The 16148-nt window shown below is 38.4% G+C and overlaps 2 protein-coding genes across 3 annotated transcripts in view; one reads left to right on the forward strand and one right to left on the reverse strand.

Moving 5' to 3' along the window:
- Positions 1-16148, forward strand: part of nrn1a (neuritin 1a) — a 544743-nt gene that overhangs the window by 1915 nt on the left and 526680 nt on the right. The window lies entirely within an intron of this gene.
- The window catches only part of fars2 (phenylalanyl-tRNA synthetase 2, mitochondrial), a 223771-nt gene continuing 208077 nt past the window's right edge, over positions 455-16148 (reverse strand). The window contains exons 10-11 of one of the 2 annotated variants that reach the window (XM_050056506.1): positions 11006-11181; positions 455-566 (exon numbers count right to left, since the gene is read on the reverse strand). In XM_050056506.1, coding sequence (XP_049912463.1) covers positions 557-566; positions 11006-11181 — 186 coding nt within the window. In that variant the 3' untranslated portion in view covers positions 455-556. The remainder of the gene's footprint in view (positions 567-11005; positions 11182-16148) is intronic. The other variant, XM_050056505.1, reaches the window with a different exon arrangement.

The raw sequence follows: 16148 nt of genomic DNA on the forward strand, positions 1-16148 counted from the left end.
CCACCATTTTAAATTTTTTTTGAAAAGCAGATTTTTCACATCACCTTCTACACCGTTGGTCCGACTTGTGCCAATTTGTCTGTGGAACGTTATTGGACAAACTTTGTCAAAAGTTATCAAAAGCTTGTTGATATCTCATCGTGTTTTGAAGATATTGACAAATGAACTTGGGGCAGGGCTTAGCGCATACATAGACCTAACTCCATAACTGATGCACCAATCATCACAAACAGGATATGTTGACATGAGTACCTGAAAAATATCCTGAAAGTTTCATTTAAATCTACCACTAGGGGACACTACAAATGCAAAAAATAGGCACTGGATAACACAAATTGGACTATGAAATGGAAATTGTTTGTCCAATCATCACAAAACTTGCAGGATATGTTTATAATGTCGAGCAAAGTGTGTTTATTTATTTTGAAATCAATCAATCAGGAGTGCACATGATATATCTAGCTCCACAACTGTGGGGCCAATCATCACAAAACATGTAGAAAATGTCCACATAAGTACCTGAAACATACCCTGAGAGTTTCATTCACATCCATCTCTAGGGGGCACTATAAATGCAAAAAAGAAAAAAGAAAAAAAAAACAAAAACCCTGATGTGGCATAACATAAATCCAATTACAAATCAGATATTGTTTGTCTAATCATTACAAAATTCACAGGATATGTTTTATAACAATGTTGAACCTTGTGTGTAAAATCATTTTGAAATGGCTCTATAGAGGACGCTAGCAGTTCCAAAAGTGTGCGTTGACCTGGTGCAAAATTTGGCCATACATCAGTAACAGTTTGTCCAAACATCACCAAACTATCACGATATTTTTAACTAAGCAATTGAACCATGTCCCCAAAATGTTTTCACAATTGAGAAATAGGAGGCAACAGTGTTGCCAAAGAAGTGCCTGGACTGGTAGATTTTGGTTGTAGATGAATAACGTCAACGCTTTCAACTTGTAATGGTCTGTGTTGTTTTTATAGATGTTTACACTCATCCCATTTTGTATTGCAACTGCTGCAAAGCAATTTCCCTTTGGATAAAGTTATATCGTATTAAATGTATGATAACCCCGATTATAAAACAACACCTTTTTGTCACACTAGTTTTTGGATCAAAAAACGTTGTTATCATAAGAGTGCTTTTAATTCCATTTAAAAGAAAAGATCAATAATAAAACAACACTTTTTTAATGTAATAATGGAAATTTTCTTGCTGTAAACTGCTATCAGTGGCATTAAAGATGAAGGGTTTACTGAACAATTTACCATGTACATAAACATTCAGAACTTTAGTTTTGTTTTCCTCAGGGACTATTTGCTGCAATCCACTGATGTACACCAGAAATTACTTTAAACAAGGAGTAACCATTGCAACTGCCCATCAGCTGACAGCAATAGTTGTACTAACGCATGATGAAATGAACATTTATCAAACCCTGTTGATAAAGCAGGTTATTTTATTTCTCTCTGCTCCATTGTTTCTTCATTTTATGAGTCAAAACAAAGTTTTATTTACACGTGGTAATGTCTTTTTGTGAATGGCACCTGTTGTAAGAGGCAGGTATAAACATTAACTTTAAATATTTGTATTTAACACAAAACATGCATAAAATCATTTAGAAAAATAAAATGAAAGGGGCCATAAAGATGTTTGCATGCACAAATACAAAGAATAAAAAATTTCATTTTAAAAAGTTGTTTAATATGGATTTTTATAATACCTTATCCAACATATCATATCATAAACTGTAAAAAATAAAAGAGTGTAAACTGTGTTTGGGTGGGTTTATACTCCATTCTGATAAATGTCTACTGCTCTTGTAAAAAATAAAGCCAGTAAAGTTAAAGCTCCTCTGGGGGGAGCGTCAAACCTCTCCGCTCAGATTCAAAATAAACTTTATTGTCCATCAGCTGGTCAATCAATAACACCAGTTTTTAAAAGATGATTGGTTTAAGATGATACAGATATTGAAGTGAGTGCCTGTGTTAGTCCCGTCTGACCGCTAGTTTCTGTTTCAAACAGTCGCAGCTTTCTCGTCAGCCTTTTGGATCTAGTCAATGCTGTTAGCAACATTTAATATGCTGACTAATGACAGCAGATGGAGAGCAACGATCAATCACAACAGACAGATTAAAGAGAGAGAGAGAGAGAGAGAGAGAGAGAGAGAGAGAGCGAGAGAGAGAGAGAGAGAGAGAGATGGTGTTGTGTAAAGGGTGAAGAAGTCAACAGGGAATAAATGTTCTGTTTGTCTTCTAAAAATGAATAAAAGCTCATTTAATTGCTAAACGTTGGGGAAATAATAAAACAAATCTGAGTTCTCTATCTGATCAACATCTGATCCAAATGGATGTTTTTTACTTTTTCTGTGTAGCATAATTCAGCAATATGAACAGTGTCCCAAAGTGTGGAAAAACTTCATTAAGTCAACCAAACAACTGCAACATCAAATGTTTGTTGGACAAAACTCACAACAAGGGTGCTTATATATGTGTCTACCTTCTATCATGTTCAATGTGACAAGCTGTCCAATGTGACAAGGTCCAAAGGCTCTTAGACACCAAATTAGCACTTTGTTGTCTCCAAAACTGCTTTTTATCATCTTAGAAATATTTCTAAAGTGAGATCCTTCCTTACACTCTCAGATTCTGAAAAGTTGGTTCATGCATTTGTTTCCAGTCGGCTTGATTATTGTAATGCACTTTTTGCTTCACTAGCAAAGCAATCACTCACTAAACTTAGACTTATTCAGAACACTGCAGCCAGAGCACTAACCAGAACCAAAAGATATGAACACATCTCTCCTATTCCGGCTTCTCTTCACTGGCTTCCTATAAAACAAAGAATTGATTTTAAAATTTTACTTATTGTTTTTATAGCCATGAATGGCCTAGCACCATCTTACATCTCTGACATGCTCACTGAATATATACCGGAAAGACCCCTGAGATCATAAAGTAAAGGTTTCCTCATTAGAGCCTTCAGTCATTACAGACCTACTCTCTGGAATTCTTTACCACATGATCTCAGGTCTGCTGCAACAATATCTTCTTTTAAAAGCAAACTAAAAACATATCTTTTTTTCACAAGCTTTTAATCAGGTCTAGTGTTTGTATTTAAAGCTTTGTCTTCTAACGTTTTATATATTGTCCTATTTTATATGTATAAAATGTTCTTGTTTATTTTTATCTTATATGTTTTATATATGTATTGCCTATGAAATAGTATGTTCTTGGCATGTATGATTTTATCTGTTTTGCAGTTTTAAGCACATTGAGTTTACGCTTGTCGTATGAAATGTGCTATATAAATAAACTTGACTTGAAGTTGTATGAAAATTAGTTCATTTAACACACACTTTCTTGGCTGTATCAGAGTTAGCTGTGAACTAATTTACATCTGCAGTCCCTGGACAGGAAACAGAGAATAACATCTCTGTTAAGAAAATGAACACTGTAGTATAAAAACACAGTTATAAGATAAAACATATTCACTACACAATAACGACATAAGCAACAATGACAAGATTCCACAAAGACACATCAAGTGGCTGTGTTTATGCCTAACTGTAAAAGGATTGGGTTGATTTTAGCCCTGATTTTATCTTAAATGTAAAATCAGTAAAGCTGCTGACACATAAATGCCAAGCTGCGGACCAGTTTCAGAACAAACAACAAAACCGGTTGTGATTTAGTGACTTGTTGCTGATTTTCTAGCAGGGATAGTGCCATGAAAAGCGACACACTACTCATAATTGTACCACAAAATATGTATTTTAAGCCCAAACATGATTTTTTCCTAACAATAACTAAGTGGTTTTTGTACCTAAACCTCAGCACACGTTGAACCAAGCATGGTTGTAATGTTAAGTTTAAATGTATCTGTGTATATGTATAATGTGTAAATGTAACGGACCTGTGGTTTGCTGAAACATTTAATGCCAACATTTTTTCTGGCGACTAGGTTGTGGTGTTACACTGTATTCTGTGACCCCTAACAGTGCAACAATTATTTCACCTTAAGCTGAAGGATCTGACACTCCAAGCCAACGCTGGGCCATAGGTAAGTGTTGTCCCAGTTTTTGTAATGCGTCCCGCACTTTTGCCCCTCGTTAGCTTTATTTTTTTGGACTGATTCATCATGTTGAATCAGTGTCAGTGACAGCAGAGCCCATTGGTCAATGAAATCACTCTGATTGGCAGTTCAGCTTAGTGCATGAGAAGTAGAAAGTAAACTAACAGCTAAAGTCAAGAGGGAGTGAGACCAAAACAAACTTGTTCCATAAGGTAAGATTATTTTTCTGAAGTCATTGAGCTCTCTCGCAGAAACGTTTCCTGATGGTTTGTGTCATTGTTCACTGGCACACAGTAAATATGCTCTGTTCTTTCAACATTTGATTGTGCTGTTAATGTGCTAACTGGCTAACTAGTGTCTAGATGGTCTTCCAGTTTTCCTTTTAGACTGATAATAACAGATTTCCTCTGTCTGCTGGTGCGGAGAGTCATTTCCTCTCATGCATGTGCAGAACACACATGCTGGTTGGCTGTTGGCTGTAGTCTTTGTGGTGTGTTGAAGTTCAACTTTTTTGCCGAGACACAGGCGACGTGAGGCAACGCAACAGTCAGCTTTCATTGTCGCTAGTTCTCTGATGTCGGATTGTGTCTGGGCCTTAACATTCAGTTCAGGCAAAACAATCAGAAGTTTATTGAGTGAGTATATATTGAATGTTAAGGTAAAGAATGAATAGAATGTCCAATTATTTTTAACTTCTGTACTTAAACAAAAAATGAGTCAGGAGAGGGTTAGCGAATGTCACGAAGCGGTGACTAAATATGTGATGAAAATCTTACGGCCAGGACATACGGCGTGTCTACTGCCTGGAGAACACAAGACCAGGTGCTGGCTGCTACCCTTGTGCAAACTTGTAAGGGCGTGGAGACAGGTTGCGCTTGGCATTGGTAAGCGACTATAACAGCCTACTTACCAGAAATTCAGAATTTGAAGCTGATCTTGAGGCATAGTTTTTTGATGTGTGTCTTAAAATAAAGTCATAGTATAGTCAGCGGGACACATGTAAAGCTCTGAATAGCCCTGCGCTAAAAGGATTAACTCCTCCTCCATATTTGCCATATATTTATAGAAGAAAGGGAAGATATCGGACTACTGTGATTGGCTGTTTCTCATCGCAAGACAAGCAATGCACATTGCTGTGCCTCAAAACTCAGACTTTGTTCATGTCAGGGCGCTGCCGCTTTTGAGTGCACCTTCTGCATATCTACATTGGAAACAATGGATTTGAGGTCACAAAAAGCAGCACATGTCCGAGCTCTAACACCCCTCTAGCACAGTAGAATCTCTGTGGGTTTTTTGATACTGAGGGAAATGAAAACATATTCATCTTTACTGAGAGATGTTATAATTTCCCACCAAACAAACAACCTGAACAGATTCAGTAAGATTCATATTTGATTAAATGCTACTGAAAACTTTTCCTAATAGTACTCTCACTGTTGGTTTGAGATTTGTTGACAGGAACAAAAATATAGAATAACAGAAATGCAAGAGCTCTTGCATCTTGTTCTGAAGTAGGGAGATTTACAGTGTGTGTTTGAGACAGGAAGAAGAATGATAAAGTGTGTACATAAAGAGACAGAATCTGTGTGTGTAGCTATGTGTGTGTGTGTGTGTGTGTGTGTGTGTGTGTGTGAACCTAGAGAGGAAACGTGTGTGTAAAACAGAGAGACAAAGAGACAGAGAGGGGGAGGGATTGAGGGAGATTTGGGAGGAAAAAGGTGCAATGCAGGTATTTTATGCGCCACTAATTTAAGAACTGATAACTGTAATTAACTCTCTTTCTCTCTCTCTCTCTCTCTCTCTCTCTTTCTCTCTCTCCATTATTATCATTAAGCTGTGATGAAAACAATGGATGTGTGAGAGGTGTGTGTGTGTAAGGAGAGTTTGAGGAGCATCAGAAGAGGAAGTGACAAAGGGGGAGACAGACAGGGGGAGGTTTTGGGAGAAAAAAGGTGCATTGCAGGTATTTTGCGCAGCACTAATTTAAGACCTCAGAACTTTGATTGAGGACAAAAGTATGTGGACACTTGGACATACACCAACATGTGATTGTGACACCATGTTCATTAATCTGCTGCTCTAACGACCTCCACAACCTGCTGCAGACATTTTAACTCATTCAGAGAGCAGAGCATCGGTGAGGTCAAACACTGATGAGGTCTAGTGCATCCCAAAGGTGTTGACTGGGTGGAGGTCAAGTTCTTCCACACCAAACTGGGAAGCCATATCTTTATGGAGCTCATTTTTGCACGGGGAGGTGTGATGTTGAGACAAAAAGTGTGACACTACATCATACAACGTGTGGACAGGGAAAAGTCCAACGAGTTTTCCTCCCATTAAGCCTCCTAAAGACTGAGAGATTTTAGCAATCTTGTAAGTTAAGTGCAGCTACACTGTGTGTCATGGATCTGATAAACTTGGGTACGACATCAAGTTTGATGTAAACAGACTGTACGATGACAGCACCTACTAAATCACAGGCTACGACGTGCTATGCAATAGTTTCCTCTACTGAGGATGCTGCACAGGTTATTACTTCTCCAACTGTGAAGCACAACATAGAGGGCCACATTATTAAATAACCCAAAGTTTTGTGGGCACTATATACTGCAGTGTGTCTGTGTATGTGTTTGCTAGCTGCTGGGTTGCTCACACAGCTGCAACTCTGCAACTGTTTCCTTCCATGCTTCGTCCCTCGTTACACGATCATGGTGAGAGCTGGAGGACACATCATACAGGCAAGGCTTCTGCTGCCACAACTCCACAAGCTTTTACTCCCACGTATTTCTTTTAGTGTGTTTTGCCTCCATGGCAGGCTGCCATCCATCGGTTTGTTTGGGTTTAACGCCAGTGCATCATTTCATGCTGCATTTCTATTGGTTGGTTTGTAGACGTAGGTCATAACAGCAATCACACAGTGAGAAGAAAAAGGCACAAAATGTATGAAACATCCAAAAAATCAACATCGTTTTGTGTAGAAGATTTATTTTATTCTTATCCAGTTAAATAATTAATTTCTTTTTTTTTTTTTTAAATACTTTTCTAAAAACATTCTCCCACGTGACCTGACACAGGTTTCATCAAATCATGACCTGACATTACCTTACCTTACATACGGTGCAAACATAGTATTTTGCCATAATTACTTTGGAATTTCTGCAGTATTTCCCTGTAATGGCTGCAGGAGATTGTTGTTTGCATAATCCTATCCTATCCTTTATATATCGATCTGAAATAAAACAAAAAAAAAGTGCTGTAAAGTAGCTACTGAATGTGTGCTCACAGTACGGCAAAGATTACGACATTAAATAAAATGTCAAAAAAAATAAATATATTGATAGTGAGAAGTAGAGAGGATAGACATGCAAGGAAATCAAATACCTTTTGTGAAACTACAAGAAAAGCATTATGCAGAAGCTCACAGTGGCTTATAGTGATGTGATCAAGTTGCTACTTAAGGTTCCCAGATGGCAAATAATACCAGTCAACTGTTTGTGTCCTCTGGTGTTCCCACATCTGAGGCACTTCTCAGACATCTGATGAACAATTTTATGTGTTGCTTGGATGAGTCAGAGAACAGCATAATAATCTGCTTTCTGTTTGCTATGAAGCCTCTTGTGAGTCTGAAATAAAGTTAATAATATAATAATTTATAATAATAATGATGATGAAATTATGAATCATTGTTTTTGCAGCGGAAAGCCAAGGCTTCTGTCTTCTGTGTCATGTTATACGCTTGTACTGACGTCATGCGCTACGTTACGTGTGGTAACATGCACAAACACGTGGTGGTGCCAGAGGAACAAATGAACGCCTTTTTGCCCTGTTTATAAAAATGAGCTATCTCAAATCGTAAAAAAAAAATCTGATTTAAAACGTCAAATTTTTGCATCATTTTTTAATAACATAATTTTAATACTTCATCTTTTTTGTTGTTGTTGTTGTTGTTTTTTAACTTTTAGCTTATGTTACAAGTACAGACACGTACAGATTTTAGGGATATGAAGTATTTAAAGATACTCCAAGAAATGGCATGACAATATGCAAAAATACCAATGTAGGCTCTGCAGGACTGTTTCTACTGCACAGATCAAAGGGTTAATCCATGTGAAGAGAACTTGTATAAAGATGCACAACACTGATTATTATCAGTGCTCTAACCTGCTTCACTGCTTCTTGCTAAAAGTGGATGTTTCTAATTGAAAAACCCAGAAAAGAACACAGATGAACCCGCCACTGAATCATCTTTTTTTGTCCCTTAGGGGAGTCCTGACACCCGATTTCGAAAAGTCTGGTCTAAAATATTATTGCATGCTGGAGAAATAAGACTTCTCGAAACCAAACAAACCAGGAAAACCAGACTCAGACCAGTTTGCAGAGCAGTTTACACTCCTGCAAAGCAGAGTCAAAGAAAATAGTTTGGTCCAACAGCTAACATGACGTTCTCCAAATTGTAACTGTAAATACAACTGGTCAAAGGCGTGACTTAGTTTGTCAAAGATCAATAAAGGTGCAAGTAAATCCACAATTTGAGGTCCGAAGTGACCTTTTTAAGTGATAATGTGGCTGAGCCTTTAGGTCTTTATCTCCTCATGTCTCACCCCTCTTTCTTTTGTCTCCCTCTCTCTCTCCTCTCTCCCCATTAGCTCTAATACCAAAAGTCACTGTATATTAATGTATTGTTCGACCTGTGTGTGTGTGTGTGTGTGTGTGTGTGAGAGCTCGGTGGGGGAAAAAGGTTGCTATTTAAAAGACATTAAAATGCTGAAAGATGAATAGTGTCAGACATTTTTACGCACTGCAGGGCCCTCACTACACACACACACACACACACACACACTCACTAATGCAAGGTCGGAGAAGTGTGTGTGTGTGTGTGTGTGTGTCACGGTAATGTGAAAAAGGACTTCTCAGCCATAAGGTACCAACCTCCCACTGCTGCCCTTTATACCCCCCCCCCCTACACACACACACACACGCACTTCTTAAAAAATGAGATGTCAACACCGGGCTCAGAGGTGTACTCCAAGGACAGCTGTGTGTGTGTGTGTGTGTGTGTGTGTGAGAGAGAGAGAGAGTCTTATTGTGTCTCATTGCCATTTAGAGTAAACAGGCACTTTTCGGTGAACAAAGAGTGTGTGTGTGTGTTGTGTGTGTTTGTTAATTAATACTGATGACATCGCCATCAGTCGTCTGCCATCAGCAGCAGAACAGACAGAGTGACCTTTACCCCTCTGTTCTCTCTACTTTGTATATTTCACTTTTCCTCTTTCTCTCCTCTGTTTTTTGTTTCCTTATGTTCATTTGCCATTATTGTTTTGTTTTCAGTCTTTACTTTCTTCCTTTCTTTACTCTCTCTGTTATTACTCCCTCCTGCCTTTATGATTTTAAACTGCATTTATGATCATCCTACGACACAAACGCTGTCTGCCATATCAAAGCATTACCATCCTTTCCCATTTCCTTTTACCTTTCTGTCTTCCTGTCTAATGTTCTCTTGTCCCTTTGTATGTAATACTGTATAAACATTAATGACTATGTCTATGAGTATATTACTGTGTTAATGACATTGTGGAAACGTGAACATAGACTGTTTAAAATAATGAATGTAGCCACCGAGATGTCACCCACTGGTTTGTGGACTCCTGATTTGGAGCCTTGAGTTTGGCATTTGGACGTCAACATCGTGGGGTTTTTTTAGCCAAAAGTGAATATATTTTGACAAGAGAGGAAATAACCCTTACGCTAGCTGCTAAGTCAGGCCCCCAGGAACACTGATCAGCATTGCTTCCAATTTTTCCCAGTGGCCACTTGCGGTATCTAGTGAAATAATCCCCCGTAGCCCAAAAAGCATTTTCCCCATTGACCACCATTATAAGTCTGTAAAACTACTGATAGGATCCCTCAAACTGCAAACAAGGTCAATTAGAATCTTTATTAAATTTCGCTCCATATTAAGTTTATATTTGTAAAACTTTCCTCAAGCTGAGAAAAGCGATTTAAAAATCTGTGATGTCATCACAATGTGAGGCCCATGAGCCAAGCGGGGATTAATTTTTGGTGTATGCACCCGGCGAGCAACTCCATTGGAATACATAGGTGCCATCTTGAGGTCCAGTATCTAGGTTCTACTTATATATCTATGTGCTAGCTTGATTAGCATTGTGTATTTACAGTCTATTGTTATCTGTGATCATCCTAATACTGATTTTTGCTAGCGAAAAACAGGCTTAAAAGCATTAAAACAAAATGTACTGGAAAAACATCAAACTCCTTAGAGGGTCCTTTAGTCCAATCAAACACTCAACATGATTTTTTTAGGTGACCAAACTCCTCCAATTAATTTTCATGAACTGAAAACACACTGAAATAGTATATATGTATATATATGCCACTGTCATATTACCAAACAAGTGTCGCCATGGTAGTGACTTGAAAACACCAACCTGTCACTCAGAGCAGCCACACCATTAATTATGCGTAACTTTAAGCCTTAATGAAATGTCAAAAGGTGAGTTACATAAAAATTCAGCCCCTGTACAGTTGTCATGGATGTTGAAATCAGCTTTAGAGACCAAAACTGTTTTTCGTATCAGGCTGTAAACTTGTTTATTTCTGCTGTAAATTTGGGCATTTTAACATGGGTGTCTATAGGGATTGACTCGCTCTTGGAGCCTGCCTCAAGTGGACATTAGAAGAACTGCAGTTTTTAGCACTTCAGTGTTGGCTTCATTTTTCAACCTCAGAGGTTACCGCTTAGACAAAAATCTGTTCACACGGTTGCATTATGGGGACATACTTCTTTCTTTGTGACGTAAACCATTCAATTTAACAGTTATGACTTGGAGCTTGGAGTGATTATGGTAATGCACATGAGTCAATGCACTGCGTGTGTGTGTGTGTGTCTGTGTGTTTTCCTACTTTGGGTGTGTGAACTGGTCCACCAGTGACACTTTCTCCACTAGGTCTCCTCCGATGGAGCGCACCAGATCGTAGAAGTCATTCTCCGTGAAGGCCTCTTCCCCGTCCTCCCTCTCTCTGCTGTCCGGCAGCCAGAAGGAGATGTCATTGTAGAGGGGAGGATACTTACTGAGGGGCTGAGAACACAAACACACACAAGGACAATAATTAACATTGGTTAGCTTTAAAAGCTGATCTAGGTGTCAGTTGTGGACTAAGTACATTTACTCAAGTACTGTGCAAGTACAACTCTGGGGTATTTGTACTTTACCTGAGTATTTCTGTTTTCCATTTTCTGAGTTAATACTGTACTGTTTTACTGCACTACATTCATTTAACAGCTTAAGTTATTTTCAGGTCAAGATTTTACCTGTAAAACATATGATCAGTTTAAAAGTCGAATGCATTCTTAAAAATTACACTACATAACAGTATATTAAATAGTTAAAAGTAACCCTACCATTACAACATTAAAATGCAGCTTACATAAATGCATCAAGAATAACATTCCAATTATATATACATATATATATATATATATGTATATATATATATATATGGATAGATAGATACTTTAAGTGCATTTCGATAAAGGGCTTTAAAATGTAATGAATTAGTTTTACAGTATACTGTGGTACAACTGCTTTCACATGAATAAAAGATGTCAACAGCTAGGCACAAAAAACAGTTGCTTGAATAGTCAAAGTACAAAGGTGAAAGTGGAAGTATTTACTTCTTGTGACTTTCCATCTTTGTATCATAAAAAAGGAGACTTGAATTGAATTTAGAGATCCTAAAAGAGGCAATTATAAAGCCTTTTTTTGTTTTCATACTTTTATTTATTGTATTTAATTCTTTTATTTTTGTTTTCATACATTGTTTTATAACATTTTTTATTTTGTTTGCTTTAGTATTAATTATTTTATTTGTCATACTATTTTTGTTTTCATACATGTATTTTTTGTTTAAATATTTATTTTCTTGTGTTTATACTTATGTTTTTTTTTTAAATGCCCAAATTGAACTGAATGCTGCTCTGTTGCTTTGTTTAGTCGTGTTCTCAGTTGTGCATTGTCTGTATTCTGTGCTGGGTTTTAGCTACCATTGAGGATACAAAGGTCATGTCTTCTGTATTTGTCGCTCAAAACTCAAGTGTTTGAGTACCTTACAAGTAACTTTATTTTATTTAATGTGCAGTCACACATATTTACACAGATATTTCATCCTCAGAAGTTTGAATTTGAAGTTTTATTAGCTGTTTAAAACATTCAAAAACAATCACATAAACATTTTTATTCTACTGTCTGACGCATAAATGTAGGATTTAAAAAAAAACAAAGACAATAAATGATAAATCTGAATATTTTAGACCAAGGAAAATGTTATAATTTCCCTTTATTAAACATGTTACAGACTGATTTAGGGGTCTGGAGGTTACTTCGGCTCAGCTGTTTTGGAAATACCTATGAGTCCTATGTGTACTTTTTTTTTTTTACAGTAGAATAAAACATATTGAAACCAGTCGACCGATCAACACATCAGCAGCAGAGATGCATAGAAGGGAGATTAAAAAGTAAGACAGAGAGTGCAGATATGCGAAATAGAAAGGGAGGGAAAATGGAACAATTCTACAGATAGAGAGAGGAAATATGAAAAAAAGCAGAAAGGAAAAATAAGAAGAAAGATCAAGACGAGGAGGGGAAAGGGGGAAAGTGCAGCAGGGAGTAAAACACAAAGACAATAACACATTAAAAGTTAATCAGGTTGACGGAATAAATCTGATGTTTTATGCAGCGACAGACAGAGAGAGAGATTTCTATCATCTCTGTCTTGTTTATTATCCTGGAAATAACTTTTAATAAACACACACACACACAGAGGGTTTATATCCACATAAGTTCTCATGCTTTTCATGTTCTCGACCATTCCTTTCAAGAAATGTCTCTCCATTTTAATGCTGTCTGTAGAGATGTTTCAGTCAACACAGTGCTTTTATTTATTCAGCCATCAAACAAAAGACATGGACTGTGGGAGAGGAAGGACGGATGGTAAGTAGGTATATATTGGTAGCTATTGGTTTGGTAAGGGTAGGTAGGTAGGTAGGTAGGTAGGTAGGTAGGTAGGTAGGTGTTTTGGTTTTATTGGTTGGTTTAGTGGAAAGGTAGGTAGGTGGTTCAATTGGTAGAGGTGGGTGGTTGGTTGGTTTAGTGGGACAGTAGGCAGGTGGTTGGATCAGTAGGTGGTTGGTTTGTTGGTTGGTTAGCAAGGTAGGCAGGTGGTAGGTAGATAGTTAGGCTGTAAGGTTAGATAGGCAGGTGTGTCTGTAGATTGATGGAAAAGTGGTTTGTTGGTTGGTTAATCAGGTTGATATTATATATTTGATTAATGAGTAAATAGGTATGTAGGTACTGAAGATATTCATTTTTACACTTTTATTATCATTTTAACTTACCCTCTAACTACTGAAATAAGAAGGGAAGGAAGGAAAGAAGGTGGTACATAGGTAAGTCAACACATTCTCACTTCTCACTCCTGTATGCCTTTAGCATCAGTTTTGGATGCTCACTGATTGCTAAATGCATACAGTCTCTTCTCAAAATAAACTATCAACACAGAACAAAACATTTTGTTTTTAGGTTTACTTCCTTCTTTTTAGGCAACTAAAGCACATGGTTTGGTAAAAAAAAAAAAAACCATCATGCTTCGGCTTAAAATAAATAACGTCATGTAACGGTCATGTGACATATGTCACTAGCGTAGCATGATACACATACTAGAACACAATGTTGTTTATTAAAATAACTCAACTGACTTCTGATTTCACAAGGGAAACGAACAGCAGGCTCCAGGTGAAAGTCCGCTGCTCTTTATTGTACGGTAGTTGCTCTGAGAGTCACCACCACCACCCAGTGTGTCTCATACTGCCACTAAAGGGCGCTTCTGTGTGTCAGGATCTGTTGCTGAGGGCCACTGATCAAACGTCAGTATTTTACCAGTTAGGAGTGAGACTGGTTTGTACAGGTAGATACAGGGTAGGTAAAAGACACTATTTTACACTTTTATTAGTTTTTAACTTATCTGACATACTATGATAATTGAGAGAAGAATGGTAGATAGGTGGGTGGACAGTGGTGTCTACATACTTTTGGCTATACAGTGTAGATAGACTGAATGTTTCTTGGGGAGCTCATTCAACACCATCACAGTTTAATGGTATTGGACAGCTCCCTGGTGTGTGTGTGTGTGTGAGTGTTTACAAACATGCGCACAAGCGCACACACACACACACACACACACACACACACACACACGCACTCAGCGCCTGTTTCCCAGCAGTCTCAGTTCATTACCTGTGAATCTGTGGAGGGTTTAGACAGAGAGGTGGAGAGTCCCGGCCCATGAGAGGTGCACTGACCCTGGGCAGGAGATGAGCCGTGCTCCCCTGATCCCTCTGGAGGAACTGAGTTCATCAATAAAACTAAGAGGACTGTGAAGTGGACAGTAGCAGGACAACAGGGTCTGTCCTCAGCTGACATACATCACACCTTTGTCTCTTAGATTATTATAATCACATTTATTTATCAGATATGACCTTTCTCTGCTTCTACTTCTCCGTTTTCCTTTTTCCTTCTCTGTCTTTATATTTTAAATAATATAAATAATTCTCTCCATTCAACTTATTCTTCTCTTCCTTTCAGCATCCTTTTTTCTTCCCTTTCCTCTTCACTTGTTACCTCCTTCTTTCTTTCCTTGTTTCCTTTTTACTTTCTTTATTTCCATCCTTCCCTCTCTCCTCCCTCCCTTCATTCTGTCTCCCCTCGTTTCCCCCTTAGTCTTGTTGTTTCCTACATACTTTGATTCCTTTCTTTCTTCTCTCCCTGTCTCCTCTCCTCTTTATTTTGTTTCTACTTTCTTTCCTTCCCTTTTCCCATCCTTCCTTTTTTCACCCCTTGTTTGTCTTTTTCAACCCTTTTTTCCTCTTCTTTCGTTCATGCCTACCCTCCTTGTCTTCTCTCTCCATTCTTTCTTTGTTTCCTACCTAATAAGTTTTCTTCTTTCCTTCTCTCCATGTTACCCACCTTCTTTTTTCATTCAGTTCTCTCTCCTCTCCTTTTTCTTCCCTTGTTTCCTACTTTCTTTCCTTAATACTTTCTCTTCTCAATTCCTCCTTTGTTTACCTTTTTTTTTTAATCTCCCATCTTTCCAACCTTCCACCATCTCAATGACTACAGGCCGGTGGCGCTAACGTCACGTCATGAAGACATTTGAGAGGCTCGTTCTCCAGCACCTGAGGCCACTGCTCTCTGCTTTCCTGGACCCCCTACAGTTTGCTTACCAGCAGCACATTGGTGTGGAGGATGCCATCATTTTCCTCACTCATAAGGCTCTGTCTCACTTGGAGAGTGCTGGAAGCACTGTGAGAGTCATTTTCTTTGACTTCCCAAGTGCCCTCACCAGCATTCAACCCAGCCTCTTGAGAGACAAGCTGCTGGATATGCAACTTCACCCAGACATCACTGCCTGGATTTTGGATTACCTCACGGGCCGGCCGCAGTACATCAGGGTGGATGGCTGCGTATCTGAGGTGGTGTCAAGTAACACCGGGGTGCTCCAGTGAACTATTCTGGCACCATTCTTCTTCACCCCTACACCTCTGATTTCCGATTCAATTCTGGTTCCTGCCACCTCCAAACATTTTCTGACGACTCTTCCATAGTCGGATACATCAGCAATGATAACGAGGAGGAGTGCAGAGGACTGATTGAGAGCTTTGTTGCGTGGAGCAACTGAAACAGGGTATCTGCAGGTTTCAGTAAGTTAAATTTAAGACTTTTTAAGACCTTTTTAATGCCACCTTGAATGGAATTTAAGACCGAAAAAACTATAAATATAAGCGATGGTTGGGGGATCCCGCTGTACTATGCTTAATTTGTAAAATTAGAAGTGGGGGAACACTTTTTTAAGCGGCACCAGAGCCGCTTCACTGCGCAACTCCTAATGGAATCTAGTGGTGTCACAGTACCAAAATTGGGACCCACGGTACGATACCAGTGAAAGTATCACGGTTCTGAGTAGTATCATGATACCACAGCAAAAATGAGGC

The sequence above is a fragment of the Epinephelus moara genome, chromosome 11 (assembly GCF_006386435.1).
Source record: "Epinephelus moara isolate mb chromosome 11, YSFRI_EMoa_1.0, whole genome shotgun sequence".
Lineage (NCBI taxonomy): Eukaryota > Metazoa > Chordata > Actinopteri > Perciformes > Serranidae > Epinephelus > Epinephelus moara.